Raw genomic sequence first — 20163 nt, 5'->3', positions numbered from 1 at the left:
AATTAACCATCTCTTTGAATTTGTTCCAAGTAATTTTTATGTAGTGTTTGATACCATTTGTCTTGATGTGTGACATTTGCGCACATGCAGCAGGCCATCACCAGATTTAACCCTGGCAGGGTTGGAGGACACTCTCACATGAATGCGCTTGGTGATTTTCTGCCGCTTTTCAAAAGCCTCTTTCACTGCGTGGCGTCGACCCTAATGCCAATGTCAGGGCATCTCTGGAGGAAGGAAGCAGAGTTAGAGCTCCATGGCTGGAGTGCTGCCCTACTTGTCTGTTCACTCCCAAGAATCTCAACGCTGTAACCTCGAAGAATCTTGGTGGAAATATCCCCCTCGGTTTTGTTTGACTCATTCAAAGAGCAAGATGAATTATCCTGTTCCTATAATGCAGAGGTTCCGTCGAAAGGTTCCTATTCTAGAAAGTCAAATAGCCTCTTGAAGGGCACTGCAGTGTTCTTTGCAGTTGTATAATGACCAGAAATGTTTTATAACAGAAACTGTTAAATCAAACTGTGAAACTAGGAATTGTAGGATCCAGTCTGTTTGGAGTTTGACACACATTTCCCCCCCCCCCCCCCCAAAAAAAAAAATCTGCATATTTTGGTCTCCGTTACATCAATTTTGACAATTCTTTTTTTAAGTGTCTCTCACAAGTCCACCAACATTATGGCAGTGCAATGTTAAAAGTGGAGAACCCCTTTAAGGATGTTGCTAAATTTGGATCATGATATATATTATACTTTTCAGGAAAAAGTGTGACAATTCAAATGCATATCCTCAGTGATGGTTGTGTAAAACAACATAATCATATAACATTTTGATTAGTTCTGGTAACACAGTTTTTTAACCAGTAATAATTTGCTTTTAGGCCTCACTAGAAAAAAGAAAAGAGGATGAAAGCAAATAGATAGCAAAAACAGTGTATTGTAGCATATGTGGATCAAGAGAAAGCTAAACAACATGATCTCCATTATAACTTAATTGAATATTGATATTAAAAAAATCCACAGCCTAAAAATTAAATATATACTCTAGATTTCCTGATAGAAAAACTCCTTGAGGAAAAACAAAAAAGACGCAGACACACCATGTTTGTAACAATAAACTATTTTTTTTCATATTTACATTTGTACCTAATGTGCAAATTAATAATTTAAAGTAGTGTAAAACTCTTAAAGGAATACAAAATCATATCTTACAGTCCTAACATGGTGAGAGTCCATGAACTTGTCACATAGAAACAGAGAGGAGCAACACTGCAGTGTGTACAGGAGAGACAGAAGCAAACCCAGGGAGCAGTGGACATCCTTGGCCAGGACACACTTAGGTAAGGACAGCATGGTACATTATCCAAGCATCACCAGAACAAACAGCAACACAAACACTGCGTCTTTACAGTAGTCATGTCGAATGAGCAGAAAGCACTTGGAGGCCCGGGGTTTTACAAACCCACTGATTGGTTAAAGCACTGATGATCACAAAGGCTTGAGGTGCTCTTAGCAGCAGGTGCTTCTTTTGATGGCCTCTAGATATGGAAGAAGAGCAGACAGTCTCACACTGGACCGGTGACACATCTATACTGCAGGTCACCACATAGTGCTAATAGCATGATTGCACATTGTGTTGTTTGTGTAGAGGGGAAGAGACACGTAAATCACACTTCAGACAAATACGCATCAGCCTGCTCTTACTACCCACAATTCTTCTCATCTAATACATTAACCGAATAGAGTAGTTAACAGGCGACTCAGAAACACACCATAAACACTGCATATTTTAGAAGCAATTCGTCCTATGCACATTGTTCGGTGTTTGCCACAGAAAACATTTTGAAAAATTTGAATTGTAATCTTTTTAAGGAAGCCAGTTTGGCAGTGCTTGTGGTCTTAAGGAGGTCGACTTCGGGTACAAATGTGAAATGATATCTTACACATTATCTTCAGTCCAATTCTGACACAGGAAACCCTTGTACTGTGGCAAAGACAAAGGTACACTTAACAAATGAGATTTACATTTTCATCCTAATCCAACATTACAATCTATAATGCTTACACATTTTAATTCCTGTAGTTCAAATTTGTTTACAAAAGCACACCGTGACAATCCTTTACAATTTACAAGACACAGTCAACCTACAGTAACTATATTATTGGTGCATAGACAAAATTGGGAGAGGGTGTAGCAAAAATCACCAATTTATTGCTTTAAAGTCTAATATTAATCTCCCATTGAATTTCTTTTGATTGCAAAACAACTACAAATTTTTGAACAACCAAGCAGAGGTATTGCATTCAAACTGATTAAAAGAGCTAAAATGTTCCCTCCTGATGAGATGCAAATATTTTTGTACTTTAAAAAATAAAGAACTTTCCCTCACATACAGAAACGTACATCACAGAGAGATGACTTTTACTCTAAAACAAGTAAAAGACTAACTTCAATGAGACAAAAATAAAACTAAAACAAAACAGCACAATTTCTGGCCAAAGCTGCTCACTGTTTCAAGTTCTGCTTTCCCCATCATAAAGTAATAATCTTTACTAACAAGGGAGGGGTGACAGGAATACAAGAGCATTCTTCCACAAAATAAGAAAATGTTTGCCATCATATTATTCTAAATGCAGAGTGCAGATGGTGTCGTTCCCTCAAGTCTCCTGTGGCCTTGCTGACGAGTGGCTGAAGTGGCTGTGATGGCTATGCAGGCCTCTGCACTTTGCTCTCCCTCTCCCTGCGTTTCAGCTCCTCTCTGAAGCAGTAGGAGCAGTAGTTGTCTGTCTCTGACCGGCCGTAGAAGGAGCAGTTCTCCCTCTTGCAGCGGCGCTGCTGAAAGCAGTACAAAGGGCTTCCAGTGCTCCGCCCTTTGGTTTTCTCTTGGTTGAGCCAGGTGTGAGACGAGTTGTCCTCATCAGCAAACTCCAAGCAGTCCTGAATGTCCCCCGCATTGAATCCATTGGTGTAGGTGTGGGACTTGTGTTCGCCAGGCATGTTGTAGGACATGGTCTCTATGGTGTTAACAGTGCGGACCCCAGACAGGCGAGCAGGGCTGTAACTCTGGGATGAGAGTGTGCGGTTCTGCTGGGGGTAGGTGGCGCATGTCTTTAGGGTGCCCACCACAGGCTTATAGGGGTCATCTTGGAAGATGGAGGATTGTATGTTGACATCTTGTAAGTGAATCACGCTGTGCCGCTGGATGGGCGGTGTATGGCTGTAGTGGGCAGACACAGGAACGGTCCCAAGTCTCTTAGCACCAATACTGGGGGAGGAGTAAGGCGCAGGCGCTGGGGCTGAGTGGGGGACATGGTGGGAGGCTATCGGCGGGGTGAGAGGAGGGACTGGGACAGAGATGAGAGGGGCTGCAGGAGTGGGACTGTTCCTGCCCTGCATCTTGAGACCCAGTGGGGGCTGGGAGTTGTGGTTGTAGGTGTGATGGGGCAGGACAGGAGAGCAGCTCTCCGGTGGCGAGCTGTCCGATCTCTCCCTCTGGAAGACACTCTCATGCTCCGGCTTCTTCACGGCCACCTCATTACTGGCAGGCGGCTTCTTCTCGGCCTCCTTCCTCTTCTGATCCTGCTCCTGGCTGAATCGCTCCTGGGCGTTGGTCAGGTAGTAGCTGATCATCTCCTCGTGGAACTGGTGTCGATGGCTGGTAAGCAGGAGGCCTGCAAAAATGAATTTACGCTCCCCCTGCATGGCAGCCCGCAGGATGTTGAGGCTGAGCTTAACATCGGTGCTGTATTTCCAGTTTTCCAGGGTCTTGTCTCTCGCTGCACTGTCCTGTCTCCCGGGGGGGGAGGAGCTGGAGGGCCCGTCTCTGTCTGTAGGGGATGGACTGGTGGCCTTCTCAGAGGAAGTGGAGCTGGCTGACTGGCCCGACTCCTCCTTGCTCCCTTTGGTTGTCTTAGACTCCTTTTTCTTCGTCTTTTCCCCTCCATTCTCCCCACTACGACCTGAGCCAGAGTTAGATTTGTTCATTTTTCCGTGCACAAGGCCACCCAGACCTCCCATGTTCTTCTTCAGCTTGATTCCCAAGGTTTTGCTGAAGCTACCTAGTTTGTTGGCTACAGAATCAGCCCGGCTCTTGTCTTTGTCCTTGCGCTGCTTGTCTTTGTCCTTCTCCTTGCTGGGCTTGCCGTTGTTGACGTTAGAGTTGCTGCCGACAGACTCACGGTCAGAGTCCATTGACTCAGCTAGAGACTGGACATCCTCACCTGCAGAGGCTGTGGGAGACTCTGGCTGAGCTAGGGGAGCCTGCACAGAAATACACAAACACATACCGCAATGAATTAAACACAGAACATAGCAATAGCAATGAGGTCTCAGAGAAATTTCTCAGGGACTCGTGATCTATTCCAGACAAATTCCCCGAAAAATATTTAAAAAGTACTTCTGGTAATTTAGGATACAAATATGTGAATTCTTGGGATTATTGCATTCTGACAGTAAATACAACTGATTGAATGATCAGTATGTGGTTTCAAAAACATCTGGAATCTAAAGTCTCTCTTGGGCAAAATTAACCGTGACGAATCACAAACACGTGTGAGAAAAAGTTACCCTTGTTTCAGATGGAATTCGGATCCATGTTACATTCATGTAGTTGTGCAGCAGGTTGAGTTTGGCCTCAAGAGACAAGATGAGACTGTGGGAGAACATGTGTCAATTAACAACAAGCAGTGATAGAACACAGTATGACATTTTTAGGAAGTATTGAATTAGAATAAACTATAAATGCTTACAACGCATTAAGGGTAATATAAAGAGGTGTTATCAAAGCCTTGAACACTTTTTTCATGTATATATGCATTGTACATTATGGAGCTTCTTAAAAAGGGACAGTTCAATCTATATAGTTTTGGAGATATTGGCTGTAGAGATGTCTGCCTTCTCTCCAATATAATGTAACTATGGGACACTCAGCTTGTGGTGCTCAAAGTGCCAAAACAAGTCATTTGAGAGCAGCACTATCTCTCTCCAGAAACATGACCTGGTCACTCTAATCCGTAGACCCATGATCTACAGCCGCCAACGGTATCAGTGTGCAAAATGAAGTGTGCATCTACTCATGGATGAGATGTAACCTTTAATGGCGTCCTCCTCGGCTGAGCTGTAACATTACCTTGCTCATTGGTGCTAGGTAAGCTAGCAGTATCGATTATAGACGCACCCTTCCTGAAGCAAGGGATTACGGTTGGCAGGTGTAGTTTGGTTGACAGAGAAAATAGTTCCGACATGAAACAAGGTCTGTGGATTATCTTGAGCAACTGGGTCATGATGTTTGGAAAGAGACATTGCCGCAGTTTTTCCAAATTTATTTTTTGCCACTTTGAGCACCACAAGCCGAGTGACATAGTCCCAATATATCCGAAAGTGGGCGAAAATCTCTACGGCACTATCTCCAAAAGTAGGCAACGCATAGCAAGACGATCGGATTTGATAAATGCCACCACAGGTGAGAGGATGAATATGTATTTTTGATTTTGGGGTAAACTGTTCCTTTAAATGATAAGCTGAACCCCTGACTGGCAGGAATGTGAAACAGACACCCTTACATAAACGCTTTGGTAAACTCAGCGTGTGTGCTTTAGTGAGGCCATTCCTGGGAAACCCTATGGATGACTGACGTATCTCACAATTTGTTCTCTCTCTGCTCACTCTTTAAAGTGACCTGAGCTCGGAGAGCATAATGAGAGTTAAATCCCCCACATACAGCCCTGTGGGTAGACTAACAGAACTGCCTTGGCCTGCAGTTTCTCACCCTTCGTGGGACTTTCGTAGTCAGCGCCACTGTGTGCTTTGTTGATAAGCATCAACACCCTGCGATATGCTATACAGGACTTACTTGGCTAGCTTGGTATTATCATTGTCGTCCCTCCCCCACTCCCAGTCCCTGCCAGGGTCCACGGCAAAATGGAGTGCCAACAGCTTGTGCTCCGAGTCCGTCAGAGGGATAACAGCTGGAAGAGAGGAGATTATCAGAAGGTTAGTTTGGTCTAGCTTTACCACCAGAGTCTACGTTGCACACCACCCATTCTCTCCCAAGGCCACCATGGTTTCAGAACTAGAGTGACACCATAATGACACACTCGTATAATGCCATGTTAATTATTCCAGATGCCCGTCAGCATGGGGAAAAGTATACTGTGGTTCCATTCTATCTGACATCCATTTGTTAGTCAGAATTAAGCGTGACCAATGAGTGTCACTCACGCCGACTCATCCAGACTCCGAAAGGCCTCGGTCACCAGCTTTAACTTCTATTGGTTGCTCCTCTAATACACAGACTGGTCCCTATCCCGGTTCTATGATATTGTACTGGCCTCTCTGGTCAAGTGTAACTACTCTATCTACTTTTTCCCACGAGGAGGGAAAACTCAGGTTTACAATTTGGGTTGTAGCTGTAGCTGTTTTCTTTCCACGGTTGGATTGTTTAGTTTTTTTTACTTTTTATTTTGCATTTTCAACACAACGGAGCAATCCTTGACATTTAAATAAATAAACATAATAAAATAAAATAAATAGTAAATAATCAAAACAGTAGCATTAGTATAAATAGTTTAGCTTATAGTGAGTATAAATGCTAACCTTTACATACTTGAACATCTACACCAACATCTGTAGAACATCTAAACGATTGTTTAGTTTTTGATCCAAACCTTTGAACCAACATGGATGGGATGTCTTTAAAGTCCTCAAACAAATTGGAAATTTGAACATTTACAACAAATTTACAACTCCATCCACTGAGGAAGATCATGTGATACAATTGAAAGCTTAATTATTGAAAGCTTACTAAATTGACCTTTTGGTGAGACTGCTTTGACAAGTAAGGTCAAGAATGAATTATTAATTCTCAAATTGGGTCCTATTTTCAAAGGTATCTTTACTATCTGCAATGATAACGGTGTGATCTCGAGAGATAATACTGATATCAGGGAACACAGTGACATTGCTCCAGCAAAGTCCAATGGGGGAAAGGGAAAAAAAGCCTTTGAAATGGGAAGTATTTTTCAGTCAAAGTTGAAGTAGGAAGTCAGTTTGTAAACTGTGATGAATTTAGAACACACAGCTTGGGTCAAAATTTGACCATTTGTCTTTGTTTTCTCTTCCACATAAATTGAACTAACCTAGGTGTCTGCCTTGTGTGTTTTCTTTTTAGAGATGCATACAGTGTTATCATTAACAGAAGGAGTGATGGCCAAAACTACCAAAATAGGACCCAAGTTGTGACCAACTTAAACCATCCCTTAGCTAAACTAAAGGATTTGATAGTCTGAGGTTGGCATGATGACTGCTGCTACGATTTACATTGAACAGAGTAGCTCTGCAGTTGTTCAGGGCTGTACGTGATGATTTAGCTTAGTAAGAGAGCGCAATCAGACACAGGAGTACAGAATGTAGTGTTGAAATAATGTCATTCATGTGTTGAAATAATGTCATTCATACCCTGCTGATATGATCGACTTACAAGCAGGAAGATGTTTTTAACATTAATCACTGGACCGAGCACATAAAACAGACACCCACCCGGGCTTCCTCTCGTGGGAGGCGTGCTCATATTATGTGCACAGTGTGTTTGTGTGTGAGGGCACGGCTGCTTTTCAAAACAATAATGTGAGAAGGACTAGCTAGACCCCACTAGCCCACATGACAGCTCTCCTCGGGCTGCCTGCGGTCGGGTCTGTTGTCCACATGACAGCAGAGAGAGGCAGGCTGTTCAGGCAGAGGACATTCCAGCCTTCACTGTCAGCCCCAGATGGAAGATACAGTCTCCTCCCTGCCTGATCAATTCTTCCACTGCCAATGGGCTGCTCTCCTCTGCAGGCTTCATGCGACGGCCCCTCCCGTGTCCCTGATGAAACTGCAGGTCAAACACTCACTCTTTCCCTCTTGGGTCTCTTCTCGAGTGTCTGTGCATAGGTGCAAAGTACACTATTAACCGTGACGTGTCAAAAAAGTGTTTGTACATGCATAGTGATGATGCCTTACGTTTTTGAAACGGAATTAGTGCGGCCACTCCCATGCTTGCAAACTTAACACTGCAAACATTATCACTTATTTGTATCTGACACCATTAGTTGCTAAGCAAACAAATTCCAACAGCTGAGTAAATACATCACTAATAGCAGTGCTGACAAAGTAGACTTGTCCACAGACCTGTCCTTAATGTCAAGGTTGCCTTTGCTTCAAACCTGTAAATTGCAATGCATTTTATACCATCTTCCAAAAAAAAAGCATGACTAATGCCTGTAGCCACAGAGAGTAATGAGAGCAGTGGTATGGAAGCAATGAACACTGGGAGGAAAAAAGTGGTTTTCTTAAAGGGTCTTTCCTAGAACACTTGCCCAGAAAAATTCGGTCACAATCACAAACACACACAGACAGACCGAAGGCAGTTAACCAGCTCCCACTCAGTTCCCAGTAAGGGTCATGCAGCAGGCAGCGGAGGTCCGTGAGGTGGCGTCCTGGCTCCCACGATGCAGCTGTCCTCCTTTCACGCCATTCCAAACTGCTGTGTGTGCTGTTGTTCCCACTTGGGCTCGGTCCAGATTCAGAGATTCAACACTGCCAATTGAGCTCTGGGGGACTAAAGTGTGCTGTAATGTATTTACTATCCCTGTTGGCAGCCTTGTTTTGTTGTCCTTGAATGACCGATTCCCATAGCTTATGCATGGATGACATCATAGCCCTCCGCGGTATGCGAGCAGTGGACTCAGCAACATAGCTGCCAGTCTGCCTCACCTTGCTCAGTTTGCATCTTTGATTCAGAGGGGGACTTGGGTGTAACCTATGAGGAAACAGCTGTTGGACATGAGGTAGATAACCTTTTTCAGCAGGATTTGATTTTTTTTTACCTCGCACAAAATTAACATGAATAAGTACATCATGCCTTGCAAGTGTCATAGAGAAGAAAGAGAGATGATTCTCTCCTCTTTTACTCTCTTCAGAGGACAAACTCACCCATTATAAGCTTTTATTCACAGCAGGAACACTGAGCCAATGTCTCATCTGTTTGCAATTCAAGAACAATTTGTACTGTCTGGAAAACGCACAAATTTGAATCCTTGACTTTGGTGAATCTGCACAGTTGCAGATTTAAAAAGGGCCCAATTCAGCAGACAAAACAGCAGCCATGCATATAAACAAGCCTGAGCTTTTTTTTGCCACATATTTTAACAGCGGAACCATGGTGGTAATTACAAGAGCGTCACATTTGAAGTAACATATAAAACCACAACAAATAGCTTTTGAATTCTGGCTGCCATATTTATTTAATCACGCCGACTGCATGAGGAGAAACACACTGGGTGTCTTTAATAGATAGAGAAGTAGAACCTGGCCAGAGCTGGATGGTTACACTGCACTGTTATGTAGGTGGTCTTTGTGTAAAAGACGACCATTTACTTCATTTAAGTTGGTGTTAGGGGGTTGATGATGGGATGCCAAAGAAAACCTGGAAGTGTTTTGGTACTGGGACCAGAGCTTGAAATAGCTCCACCGTTTTATAGAGGTCCAGTTCCACTCATACATCGTTTAACCACAGGAGCACAAACATGCTGATAAAAGACATTGCCAACGACGTCTACTGAGGTGCTAGTCATTATCACACAGCAGGTGAGCTGTGGGTTGATAAAAAAAAAAAAACACATAGAAAGCTCTGGGTTCACCTGACTGCCCTACTCAGAAGAAAACATGTGACTGTGCTGTTGGGATGTGCCCAGAGGGAGACAAATTGAATAAATCCCTAGAAATAAATCTCTGACTTTAGACACCCCTCCCTTTTGTTTTGTTTTTCACTATCCACCATCAATATAGCCTTAGCAGCCGTGCCATAAAAGGGTCAGTAGTGTGATGTGTCAGTGGGATTTAGAATCGGGTTACTGAGGGGGGCTTCGTTCTAAACTTCCATACAGACGGCTGAAGAAAGAGCCAGTATTATAACCCAGGCTCTGGCACCTGAACACACACAGGGCCAACGGCCTCTCGGATGCTCTTCACTGTGCCGGGGGAAACTGAGACCAACCCTCTCTACCTGAGACGTCCACACACTGGCCTGACTGTAAGCAGAGAGGATCGGTTTGTTGAGGCCCCAGTCCGGGACCCTGCCCATATGTGGTGATGTGGTGAGGGCTTAGGGGCCGGCTGGCGCTGCTCCGTCCTAATTGGCAGTGGAAGATTAGGTCTGTCTGTCTGTCTGTCTGTCTGTCTGTCTGTCTGACCCTCTGCTTGTCTGTCTGGCATTTGTTCTGCGATATAAGCCAGCATTGTACAATTTCTTAAAAATCAGAAACACACATAACTTATAATATCATGTACAAAAATTCTAACTAAACCTCTTACATACAAAACAAATGCAAGAAAACATGCCAGGAGCAGCATAGATTTGTATCATTGCTGCGTAAAATGATTCATCACATGACATACAAGCTATGCGTACAAATGTTTTCATAACATCTTGGAGAGAGAGAACGCAGACAGAACACACTCAGATCCTATCACAGGACACAGTGTACCAAAATGAAAAAGTAGAGTCATGCAGTAGTGTAGTGATCAAGCTACAGCCGGTTCGTTTGACAAATGCACCATCTGGTGGACAAAAAGAGAACTCCCTCCGCCCAAATAAAAGGTGGGTGTACTGAATAGTTATGTGCTGTGTACTAGACTGCCTTTGATCTGCTGCTGGCATTACAGGGAATTATTTCAGGGTAGGGGGTTGCAGGTTATTAATCACGTCTGTCTGCAGTGGACATACCCAGACTTAATAACTAGGTTGGTGTTTACATGGCGAGAATAGGAAACTTACATGCTCAGAAAAGCACAAGAGAAAGAGGAAGACGTCGAGATGGAGAAAGGAACAGTTTACATAAGTGTATCTGTGTTTGAGAGGGAAAAGAAGAGGCAGAGGGACGTAGTTGGCCGGCACCCCACGCAAGTGACAAGTGAGTTCCACCCGCTGAGTCAGATCTAGAAGAGTGCCGTGACTACTAAGACTGGTTGTCAAGGAGATCCACTCTATTTGTCAATTAAAGGAACTCCATGTGAAGATTACTCAGACCTCGGAAATAAGCAACACATCCGGAGTGGGAGCACAACAAGAGTCACTCAAATAAAATGGAAAATCAACACCCCCTCGCCACGACATAACAGCATCAGTATGCTCCACATCACAGACCCCTGTGAAAGAGGCAAACTGTAAACAGACACACCTACTGAAACAATCTCAATTCAAGCAGTGACCTCTGAGAGAGAAATGTGGACACACAATAACATACAATTAATTGATTTGATAAGAGCTCAGTAAGTCAGAAGAAGTGGCCTGCTTTCCACTTCCCACCCATGTTGGCCTCTCCCTGGTTGCTGCTGTCAACTGGCCTGCTTTAATAATGGATCACAGGTAATTAGAATGCTGCTTCATACATTATTCACTTTTCCAAGCAGACCACTCGCCCTCATTCTTGCAATCTACCCACTTAAAGGTAAATCAGAGACTGCCTAACTAATGCACATTACAGCAGATGGCACTTGGGATTTTTGAGAACAGGAGGTCAAGAAAAGGTTTATATCCCACATCCCAATCTGCGTACGTCGCCAGATTTTTCCGTCAAAATGGTCAGTGGTTTTGTGATGATGCACAGTTGCTTACCTTGCTCTCGCTGCTGGTCTCTCTGCTCCATGGACACTAGTGCGGAGAAGTGAGCCTGATCGTAGGCAAGGACCAGAGGGGAGCAGTGACAGCGGCTCGGAGGAACCTCCAGAGGCAGATAGAGCCCTCCAAACGGGATGGGAGCAAACGCTGGAACACCACATCTAGTGTCAGTACATTGCTTATCCTATTGTATTGTAGAAGATCAACGCAAGATGCAGTCAGGCTACCTTCTCCTCCTGAGTCTCTGAGCATCGTGTCAGCCACCACTACAATTGGCCTGCGTAACACGTGGGCCAGCACAAACACATGGAACTCCTCCAGACTCTCATAGACCGGATCCTCAGAGTTATCCACCCTGCAGAAAAACAACAACAACCACCTTGTAACACAGTGGGATCATGGGATACTATGACAATTTCCTGACTTGGAATTGAGTGATCTGCCAAATCAGTTAATGTCCGTGCAAATCATGTGCCTGCGTGATCTAACCTGATCCATTTTGCCCTCTGGCTACCTTTAACAGATTTGTACGAAGATCCATCTGTTTGTACATGAGTTTGAATTAATGGGTGGGAGAAATAAAGAGGGAGGGAGGGTGAGACCGAGAGAAAAAGCAGAGGCAGAGCTATCAGGCATGCAACCACCAGGGGACCAGAGGATGTGCAACAATTAAGTTGCCAGCCGCACAAACAGCCACGCTGCCAAATTCACTCTAATAAAGAGCCTCTTAATATGTGAATCCCACTCATCCTATTTAGGGGCTCATCTCACACTAGGACCATCAAACGCACCTGACCTGATTACTGTATTACAGTCTAACTCAATGAGTGGTTAAAACCGCCAGAGTAAATTAGTAATTGTGGGATATTTTCAGTGATAGAGGGCTTTGTACTGGACGAGTCAACGCTGCCGAGGTCAGCTAATTAACAGAGTTATTTCATTGTTTTCAGATGCTGCAGACGCACGGAAAGAGTCTTTGCATGGTTTTTACATTCATCTTTTAAGTCAGCACCGAGACAACCACAACCTGCCGAAATCACATTTAATGTAAGTAAATGACATTCCAATCAACAACAGACACCTTGGTGAGTTTTTTATTTCCATCATAGTTGTTTTTTCTCCACCAAAATAGCGGCTATGCCCATCGTGTACATAAGAGAGTATGTATGATGATTTCAGTGAAAATGGAAACAAGAGACAAACCACAAGGTTTCTGTGCGTAGGAGGAGGAAACTAGAGTTAGCTTCCAATTTGCCTCTGTAGCCTATGATAAACCCACTCTTACACTTGTTTATGCAATGGGTGGGGAGGAGGCGACAAATGATCAAATGATTAATACTGATGGCAGCCAGTAGATGGCACAGTCTCACACTGCAGCTTCAACAATGCTATTAAAATCAAATCAATTTTAAAGAGCAACAGTGCAAGTGGGAACAATGAGTTTCCCTGACAAATCCATCTTAGTGAGAAGGTCACTTTTGTTTTAATTGTGGGCCTCCTGCAGTGTTTCAACGTGCAAGCCATTAAAACACAGCAGGAGAGTGTAATGTGTGATGTGGGACGAGAGCTGTGCAACTCACTACGGTTGACCTGTTTTGGTCCATTCTCAATCTTATACAATGACTACAGAGAAAACATTGCTGGATCCTGGTTCAAGGAATGCAACATGCATTGTGTCTTGGGAGTAAAATGCTGATAAATATGAGTCAAACCGCTTACCCTCCACTGGTGTTGCCATTTTTGCTGAGGTGAGTGCGAGGCTCACTGGAGGCCAACTTTAGCAGCTCGTTCCACTCTCTCTCCCACTCCTCCTCAGTGTACACCAGCCCCGACTGCACCAACACACACACACACACACACACAGACATTCTAATAAGCACGGGCTGATGTTCACCCACACAATATTACTGTCATTATTCATCATAATTCATCGACAATGTTTTCTCCAGAAGCTGTATGCATCAACACATGTGGGGTCATTTTTGTCATATTTTTGCTGTTCCTGGATGGTTTGATGAAAGAAAGAGAAAAGGATTATGGGTAATTAGAGAAAGGTGGATGACATGCAACAAACCAGGATGCTGCATTTACATGGGATGCGTCTTAGATCAGTGGGCCACCAGGACGCCCCAGGCATTTTTTTTTAAATATGAGCATCTGGACTACTTCTTTGCATGAGCTATCTTTGGTGACACAATTTTTCTAATAGATTGGCAAATACTTTAATCCATGAACATCAAGAACGGAGAGGAAGTGCAGAGGATTTGACAGTATTAACACACTACTAATGCACACTTGGTATCATCAAAAGACTATTTTCCTCGCAGCAAAAATCAAAATGTGCGACTCAGAAAGGAGGCTAAAATCAGCGCGTAATACCAGAGGTTACATGTGGCTCATCCCTTTACTTGCGCTTATGGATTTATTAATGCATCGTTCGTTAAAGTGGTTGTGGTGCATTTACTCTTCCAACCTCCTTGTTCTGTTGGGTTTGCTGCCACCTCCACCTCCTCTTCAGAGCGTCTCTCTCCGCTCCGCTCTTCATCATGGTATACAGGGACTTCCTCAGCATCAGGTCTCTGTCATGGAAGCCCCACATCCCTGATTGACACAGATGCAAGACATCGTTACTGCATGTTAAGATTGAGGACATAAAAGAATGACACAGTCATTGCACCAAGCGATATATAATCATTCTGAGAAAACCCCAAGCTCTTTAACTTCCTGTCTAAAAATGTCTTTAATCATTCTTTAAAGGGCCTTAGTTGTCTGACTGTCAGTGGAAATTGCATTAGCTCTGGCACCTCTAACATTGACAGCTCATGCTTCAGCAGTCCTCACACTGGGAAGTCAACAATCTCCTTCGGCACAGACCTGAATAAACTGTCAACCCTCTGAACCCTGCAGCTGACAGTTTCCTGCAATGTATAGGTCAGTTATCTCCTTCCCTTCCTTACATCCAATCCTGCTTTCTTACTCTCTCCTCTTGATTCAGCAGCTGTGACGCAGCACTGACACTGTTATTAGACACCGTCTTGCACAGTTGTTATGGATGATATGGTAAAATCATGTGTTAGATATACTCGGGTGTACATGAGCATCTCACCTAAAGAGGCAGCATGCAGAAGGCAGTTCCCGTCCCCCGTGGTGGCCAGAGGAAGCAGCTTCTTACAGCTAGTGCACATGGTGGACCACCAGTTCAGACGACCTGCACACACGTACGACATTATAAGACCTTGAATTCTGCACAAAACTGAGGAACAGAAAGGAGCGAACACATTTAGTTTCAATCCATGTTCAAGTCAATGTTCTCTTTTTGTTACTCAAATTGAAAAGCACACACAAAAATGTATTTGTCCGTTTCCAATATAATGTCTAAATGGGCTTCACAGGGATTTCCACTAAGAGAAGAATACATTGTGCAAAAAAGAAGTCGTAGCACATAACAAAAAAAGAAACATTTTGGAGAGGCAATTCCAAGAGAGATGTTTATTCCACGGGCGACTGGGGAAGCAACAGGGGTCATAGGTGATGAAAAAGGCAATCAAATGATTGAACAGAAATATGCTTATTTATCAAAAATATAAATACAACAAGTTTAGGTTAATAACAAGTATATTTCAGATAAAGCAGGAGAAATACAATAAATAAATAAACGAGTCTCAGATCCATAAAAAAAGCACATTCTCTTTTAATTATTTATTACATTATTATGGGGTACTTTACTTATACAAATGAAATAACATGTCATTAGTGTCATTTTCAGATATATGTAATTCATCTTCTGGTGGAAAGATTTTCAATTGCTGCTTTCTAGGCTGTTTCTAGTCAAATTGGTCTTTTCAGATTCTGTCAGAAATGTCAGAAATGTACTATGAATATTTACCGGAGCCGTCACAACTGTTAGTCCCGTTACTCAGATGAACTGTAAATTGAATGACCTCCAGTCTCACACTACTGGAGCAGGTACCAGTGATGGCCCAATGAGGACAATTAGCCAACAAGCATAATTAGCTTCATTAGCTGAACTTTGAAGGCAATGATTAGCACGCGCCATATGCTTTTCCGACACCCTCAAATACCCAGAAGTCCTTCTCAAGTATCTTCCTCCTCAGCCTGACTTTTACAGTATCTCCAGTTTCTGCTCCATCACCGCCCTGAGGGAGAGACGACCGCTTCACAGCCCTGGGCACGGCACACTGCTTTACTGCAGGAAGCCTCATCGCCCGGAGCCTGGGGTGATCTGACTGCATCATTTATTTAACAACAGTAAACACCGAAGAAGCTCTGAATGATTTACCCCTCAGTGTGGAATGGGCTCGAAATGCAGATGTTTAACATTTCTCCATTTTTTTACATGTTGGATATGAAGTTAATTTTTCTTGAAACTTGGATTACTATTACTATTAGTACACTGTTTGTTTAATGATGTATCCAAGAATGATTAATGTGCTGGTTGATATTCAACCAGCCATAAAAGGAGGCTAAATCCTTCACTTATCACATGAGATCAGATTTTCTGGTTCGACAGTTGAAAATGTATACACAATATTAGACAGATTCTATCTTATTCATTTGTTTATGAAATACAGAAATGTGAAGGTCAATATATTTAATTGTCCAGATATTCTTTTTGGACAGAATTAGATGAGAAAGACTCTACAATCTGTGAAGTCTCAGTGAGAAAATCTACAGAAAGATTTGAAAGTTCACTAACTAGTTTCTCTCCGTTATTTTAAAACTTAAGCTGGGAGATGAATCCTTTGGGATCCTGGATGCTTTGAATTAGTTGTTGTCGTCTCGCTTCCAGACGCTGCCGCTCTGTATCTCTACATTACTGACTTTCAATGGTATTTTCTCATTGCTACTGCTTTGTGTGCCTCCTGCATTTCAGTGTAATCTAAACCAAGAACATGTGGAAATGCATAAGATTCAGTTACATATTGCATATCAGTAGTAGGAAAAGCCCTGTACCAGAATATATTGTCTTATATTATATCCTGTAGGACTCACCGGCCTGCTCCAGAGCCATCATGGTGGACTGCTCGATCAGGTCTCTCTCTATGAAGCTCCTGAAATCCTCGCTGTACACGCTGAGATCTGGTAGCTGGAATGTGTAGATGGGCATCTCAAGAGGAAACTGCTCGTTGGTACAGTCATTGGCCACCTGCAGCCGCGCCAGCGAGACGATAGCAGAGCTGGCGTGGGAGATCCCGCGGGACAGACGCTTCTCTAGAGGGGAGAAGAAGCGCAAATTGTATGGATGAGTGGGAAGCAAGTGAAGAAAGACAAAACTGGTAGGGGTCATTGGTGGTGGCAATATGGCGTTGAGGGAGCCCTCGTACCTTGTGCATTATCCTCCTGCTTCTGGGCACATGGCCTGTCGATCTTGCTGACATGGCTGGGCGTGTCACGTGTCTCTGGCTGCTTGTAGTAGCGGCCCTCGTTGAAGACCTGCGGCAGGTTGGCAGTGTGGACCTGCCTGAGCTCCTCGTAATCATTCAGAGCAGCACTGAGGTCCCAATTTTTACCTGCGAGACACAAACAAAAGGTCTGGTTGATTGCACATCAACATTGATTACAAATATCAAGAACAAATATTGTGTACGATTATTGAACAGTATCATATTGATATTGTTTTGAATATTCAGTGAAGGATATCCTGAATTTGTGAACAATTAGACTGCTTTTTTAAATAAACAAATTTGGATTAATTCCCCAACAATATTGGTATATAACAATATATATGGAGCACATCCATACAGTCTGATTAAACATGCTGCATCATAAGAAGAATAACTAGAGATTGAGGTTTGGTGGTGTCACAACAATGAAGACGCTGAGGAGAAACAGATCATTTAACGGAGTGACAGCAATATCCTGTTGTGCAGGAGGGAGGGATGGACACACACACACACACACACACACACACACACACACACACACACACACACACACACACAGAGAGAGAGTTGTCTAATAGAGATCCCTTCCGGGTTTGAGAGAAACAAGTCGAGCCTCAGTCTTATTATAAAACTGTGTCCCTTCCCATGATGCCACAGAAACTTTCTGCAAAACAGTCTATACAACTCACACAAATGCCAACAATTGCAAACATTCTGAGACAGGATCCATTAATGGACTCCCTTTGTAAGAGACCCAGAGGAAGTTGTCTTCTTCCTCACTTCCAGACATGACGATTCTCGACAGTCTGAACATGAAACCCGGCGCCACTAAACACTGCCTCTCACGTCGATCAATGCTAAACTGGTTTATTGAGCTGCATAGATCCAGGAATACAACTTAACGTCCAGCAACATAGCCACCCAGCACCTAATGCATGTTCTTTAAATGCTTCTACATTAGCCTACTATTACTGTGGCATGGAAAGCATTGTTTCAGCTCTTTCCTTTTTAATGGCTGTCGTCAGCAAAAGAAGCACTGATTAATTCATCTGCAGTGTGAACATGCATCATCCCAATCTATTAGAAACACAGCAGCTTCACTGAACTCCTTTTTTCTCATTGAATAGGAGCATATGAGGATTTGAGGGCAATAGAAGTAGATCCTTATGAGCAAGCTTTACTAACTATCTGATTTCTTTAATGAAACAAAATCTCCGCTATTAGTTTGTTAACTCTTTTTCCTTTTCTGAAAATGTAAAACCCTCCCCCCAGGACAGAGAAAATGTCTTGGTTGTCAATACATGTATCCACAAAGGTCCAAACAAATGCTTCAGTACATAAACCAGCCTCTAGGGGGAAGCACCACATGTCGCGCTGTCATATTTCTTCTCCTCACACACATCCTGACCAGCGGGTCACAGCTGATTGATGCAGGTCTGGAGAGCTAAGCTAACACCAGAGAGAAGCTGCAGGCGCGATACTGAAATAGGACATCCAGGCCCGCGTCTGTCTCGTTTGAGTGCTGTGTCTTGTTTGGTGTCTTGTTAGTGTCCCTGTGGCTTTGTGCCAAAGCAGAATCAGAAAAAAATTACTGAAGGGGAGGGAGAGACAGACGCCCAACACTTTAATTCTTTTATCAGACTAGACACCAGCTGCATAATAAACATGCAGAGACCAAAAAAAATTCCAGGATGCACTCTACAAGGATTTCATTCGCTAATGGAAGTCTGATTTGTGTGGAGCATGCTTTTATTCCTGTAAAGTAGACAAAACTGGATCTAAATTAAGAGTTCAGCATTTCTTCACTGCAGTTTGACCAGATCGAAAGAGTCGAAATTGCTGCAAAAAATGGAAATACAAACCCAAACCTCAATTGACTGTCTCAAGAAAGCCGATTCAACTGACCGCCAAGCGGCTTTCAGTTGCCGTGTGCACTTTTCCTCTGCTGCTTCCCCCCCCAAAGTGGACTTGTATGTAAGCTATACAAGTGCCAGTAGCCCTCTGCTCCTCAATGAGTTCCAATGAATGGGCACAAAGCTCTCCCTGGGGAGTGCACTCGTAAAACCGTCACACTGGCCTCTAAATCAGCAAGCTGGCTCACTGTTATAGGCCCCACTCCTATCCTCCCCTCCTTTGTTTCCTTTCTTTTCCTTTCCCCTCATTTCCTCTCCTCTTCTGTTCTGTTCTTCCCTCTCTGTTTGCTTGAGTTCAACTGCAGCACAACAGGGAGCAGCTGATCAAAACACAAATTCCCACATATTGAGTAATATATATATATATATATATATATATATATATATATATATATATATATATATATATATATATATATATATATATATATATATATATATATATATATACATATAGGTTTGCTTGACAATTTCAGTCCCTTACCTTCCAGCAGGTCTCTTGCCAGACCCGGTTCTGCCCCCGTGGACCGAACAAAGTCTGACAGGACCGCGTCCATGTCCAGAGTCATGTGATCATGTGTGTGCGCTGCCCACGGTGCAGCGGTGGCCTTGGTGGACGCCAGCCTTCACGTTGTCATCTGGAAAAAGACACCATTTTATAGTCAATCCATTTCAGCCACACTTTTAAAAACCAATCACTCACTCACCCTGTGAGAAAACAGAAGCTGGTCGGCCCCTCTTTCAGATTCTTATCCCAGCCAGCAGTCTCGGCCTGCTTGTACTGATGTGTAATGCTTTAAGCTGGAAGTACACAGTACTGTGAACAGCACTCCACTCCCAGAACTCCTCCCAGCTCTTGCTAGTCATAACATCAAATCCAACAGCACAGGCGTAATATCAACAATACGACCAGGCATCGTATCCAGGACACACCTGCCTATCTCCAAAGCCTTTGGCCCGCCGCCCATGACGTAAAACCACACTAACCCTCTTCCTGCCACTGAGTGCCAACCAAGGGTTTCTGGGTATGATCCAGTATCTTGAACCACATGAGCTGCACAGCAAGGAAGCAGGCCGAGCAACGGTTTGTGAAGTGATTCAGTGTGATGTTACTTAGTATGATCCTAGTTAGATAACAGGTTAACATCCCGGCTCTAATGATCAGCAAGCGTTCCTTTGTTAAATCTAAAATATC

General features: G+C 43.4%; 1 protein-coding gene across 3 annotated transcripts; it reads right to left on the bottom strand.

Moving 5' to 3' along the window:
* Positions 1–2700: 2700 nt before the first annotated feature.
* Positions 2701–19540, bottom strand: otud7a (OTU deubiquitinase 7A; the record flags this gene model as incomplete). Of its 3 annotated transcripts, none has more annotated exons than XM_079223176.1 (11): positions 19453–19540; positions 16996–17181; positions 16664–16882; positions 14757–14858; positions 14124–14251; positions 13370–13482; positions 11878–12005; positions 11573–11797; positions 5846–5996; positions 4561–4645; positions 2701–4254 (listed from the first exon to the last, which is right to left on the bottom strand). In XM_079223176.1, the coding sequence occupies exons 1-11, from the start codon at positions 19535–19537 to the stop codon at positions 2701–2703; spliced, it is 2976 nt and encodes a 991-aa protein (XP_079079302.1). In that variant the 5' UTR covers positions 19538–19540. The 3 variants fall into 3 exon arrangements, with proteins under 3 accessions (XP_079079302.1, XP_079079303.1, XP_079079304.1); XM_079223177.1 differs by having other exon boundaries at positions 5846–5960; positions 11648–11797; XM_079223178.1 differs by having other exon boundaries at positions 5846–5960; positions 11648–11797; positions 13370–13461.
* Positions 19541–20163: the final 623 nt, after the last annotated feature.

The sequence above is a fragment of the Taurulus bubalis genome (assembly GCF_910589615.1).
Source record: "Taurulus bubalis genome assembly, chromosome: 9".
Classification (NCBI taxonomy): Eukaryota; Metazoa; Chordata; class Actinopteri; order Perciformes; family Cottidae; genus Taurulus; species Taurulus bubalis.
This window is presented reverse-complemented; position numbering and strand designations above follow the sequence as displayed.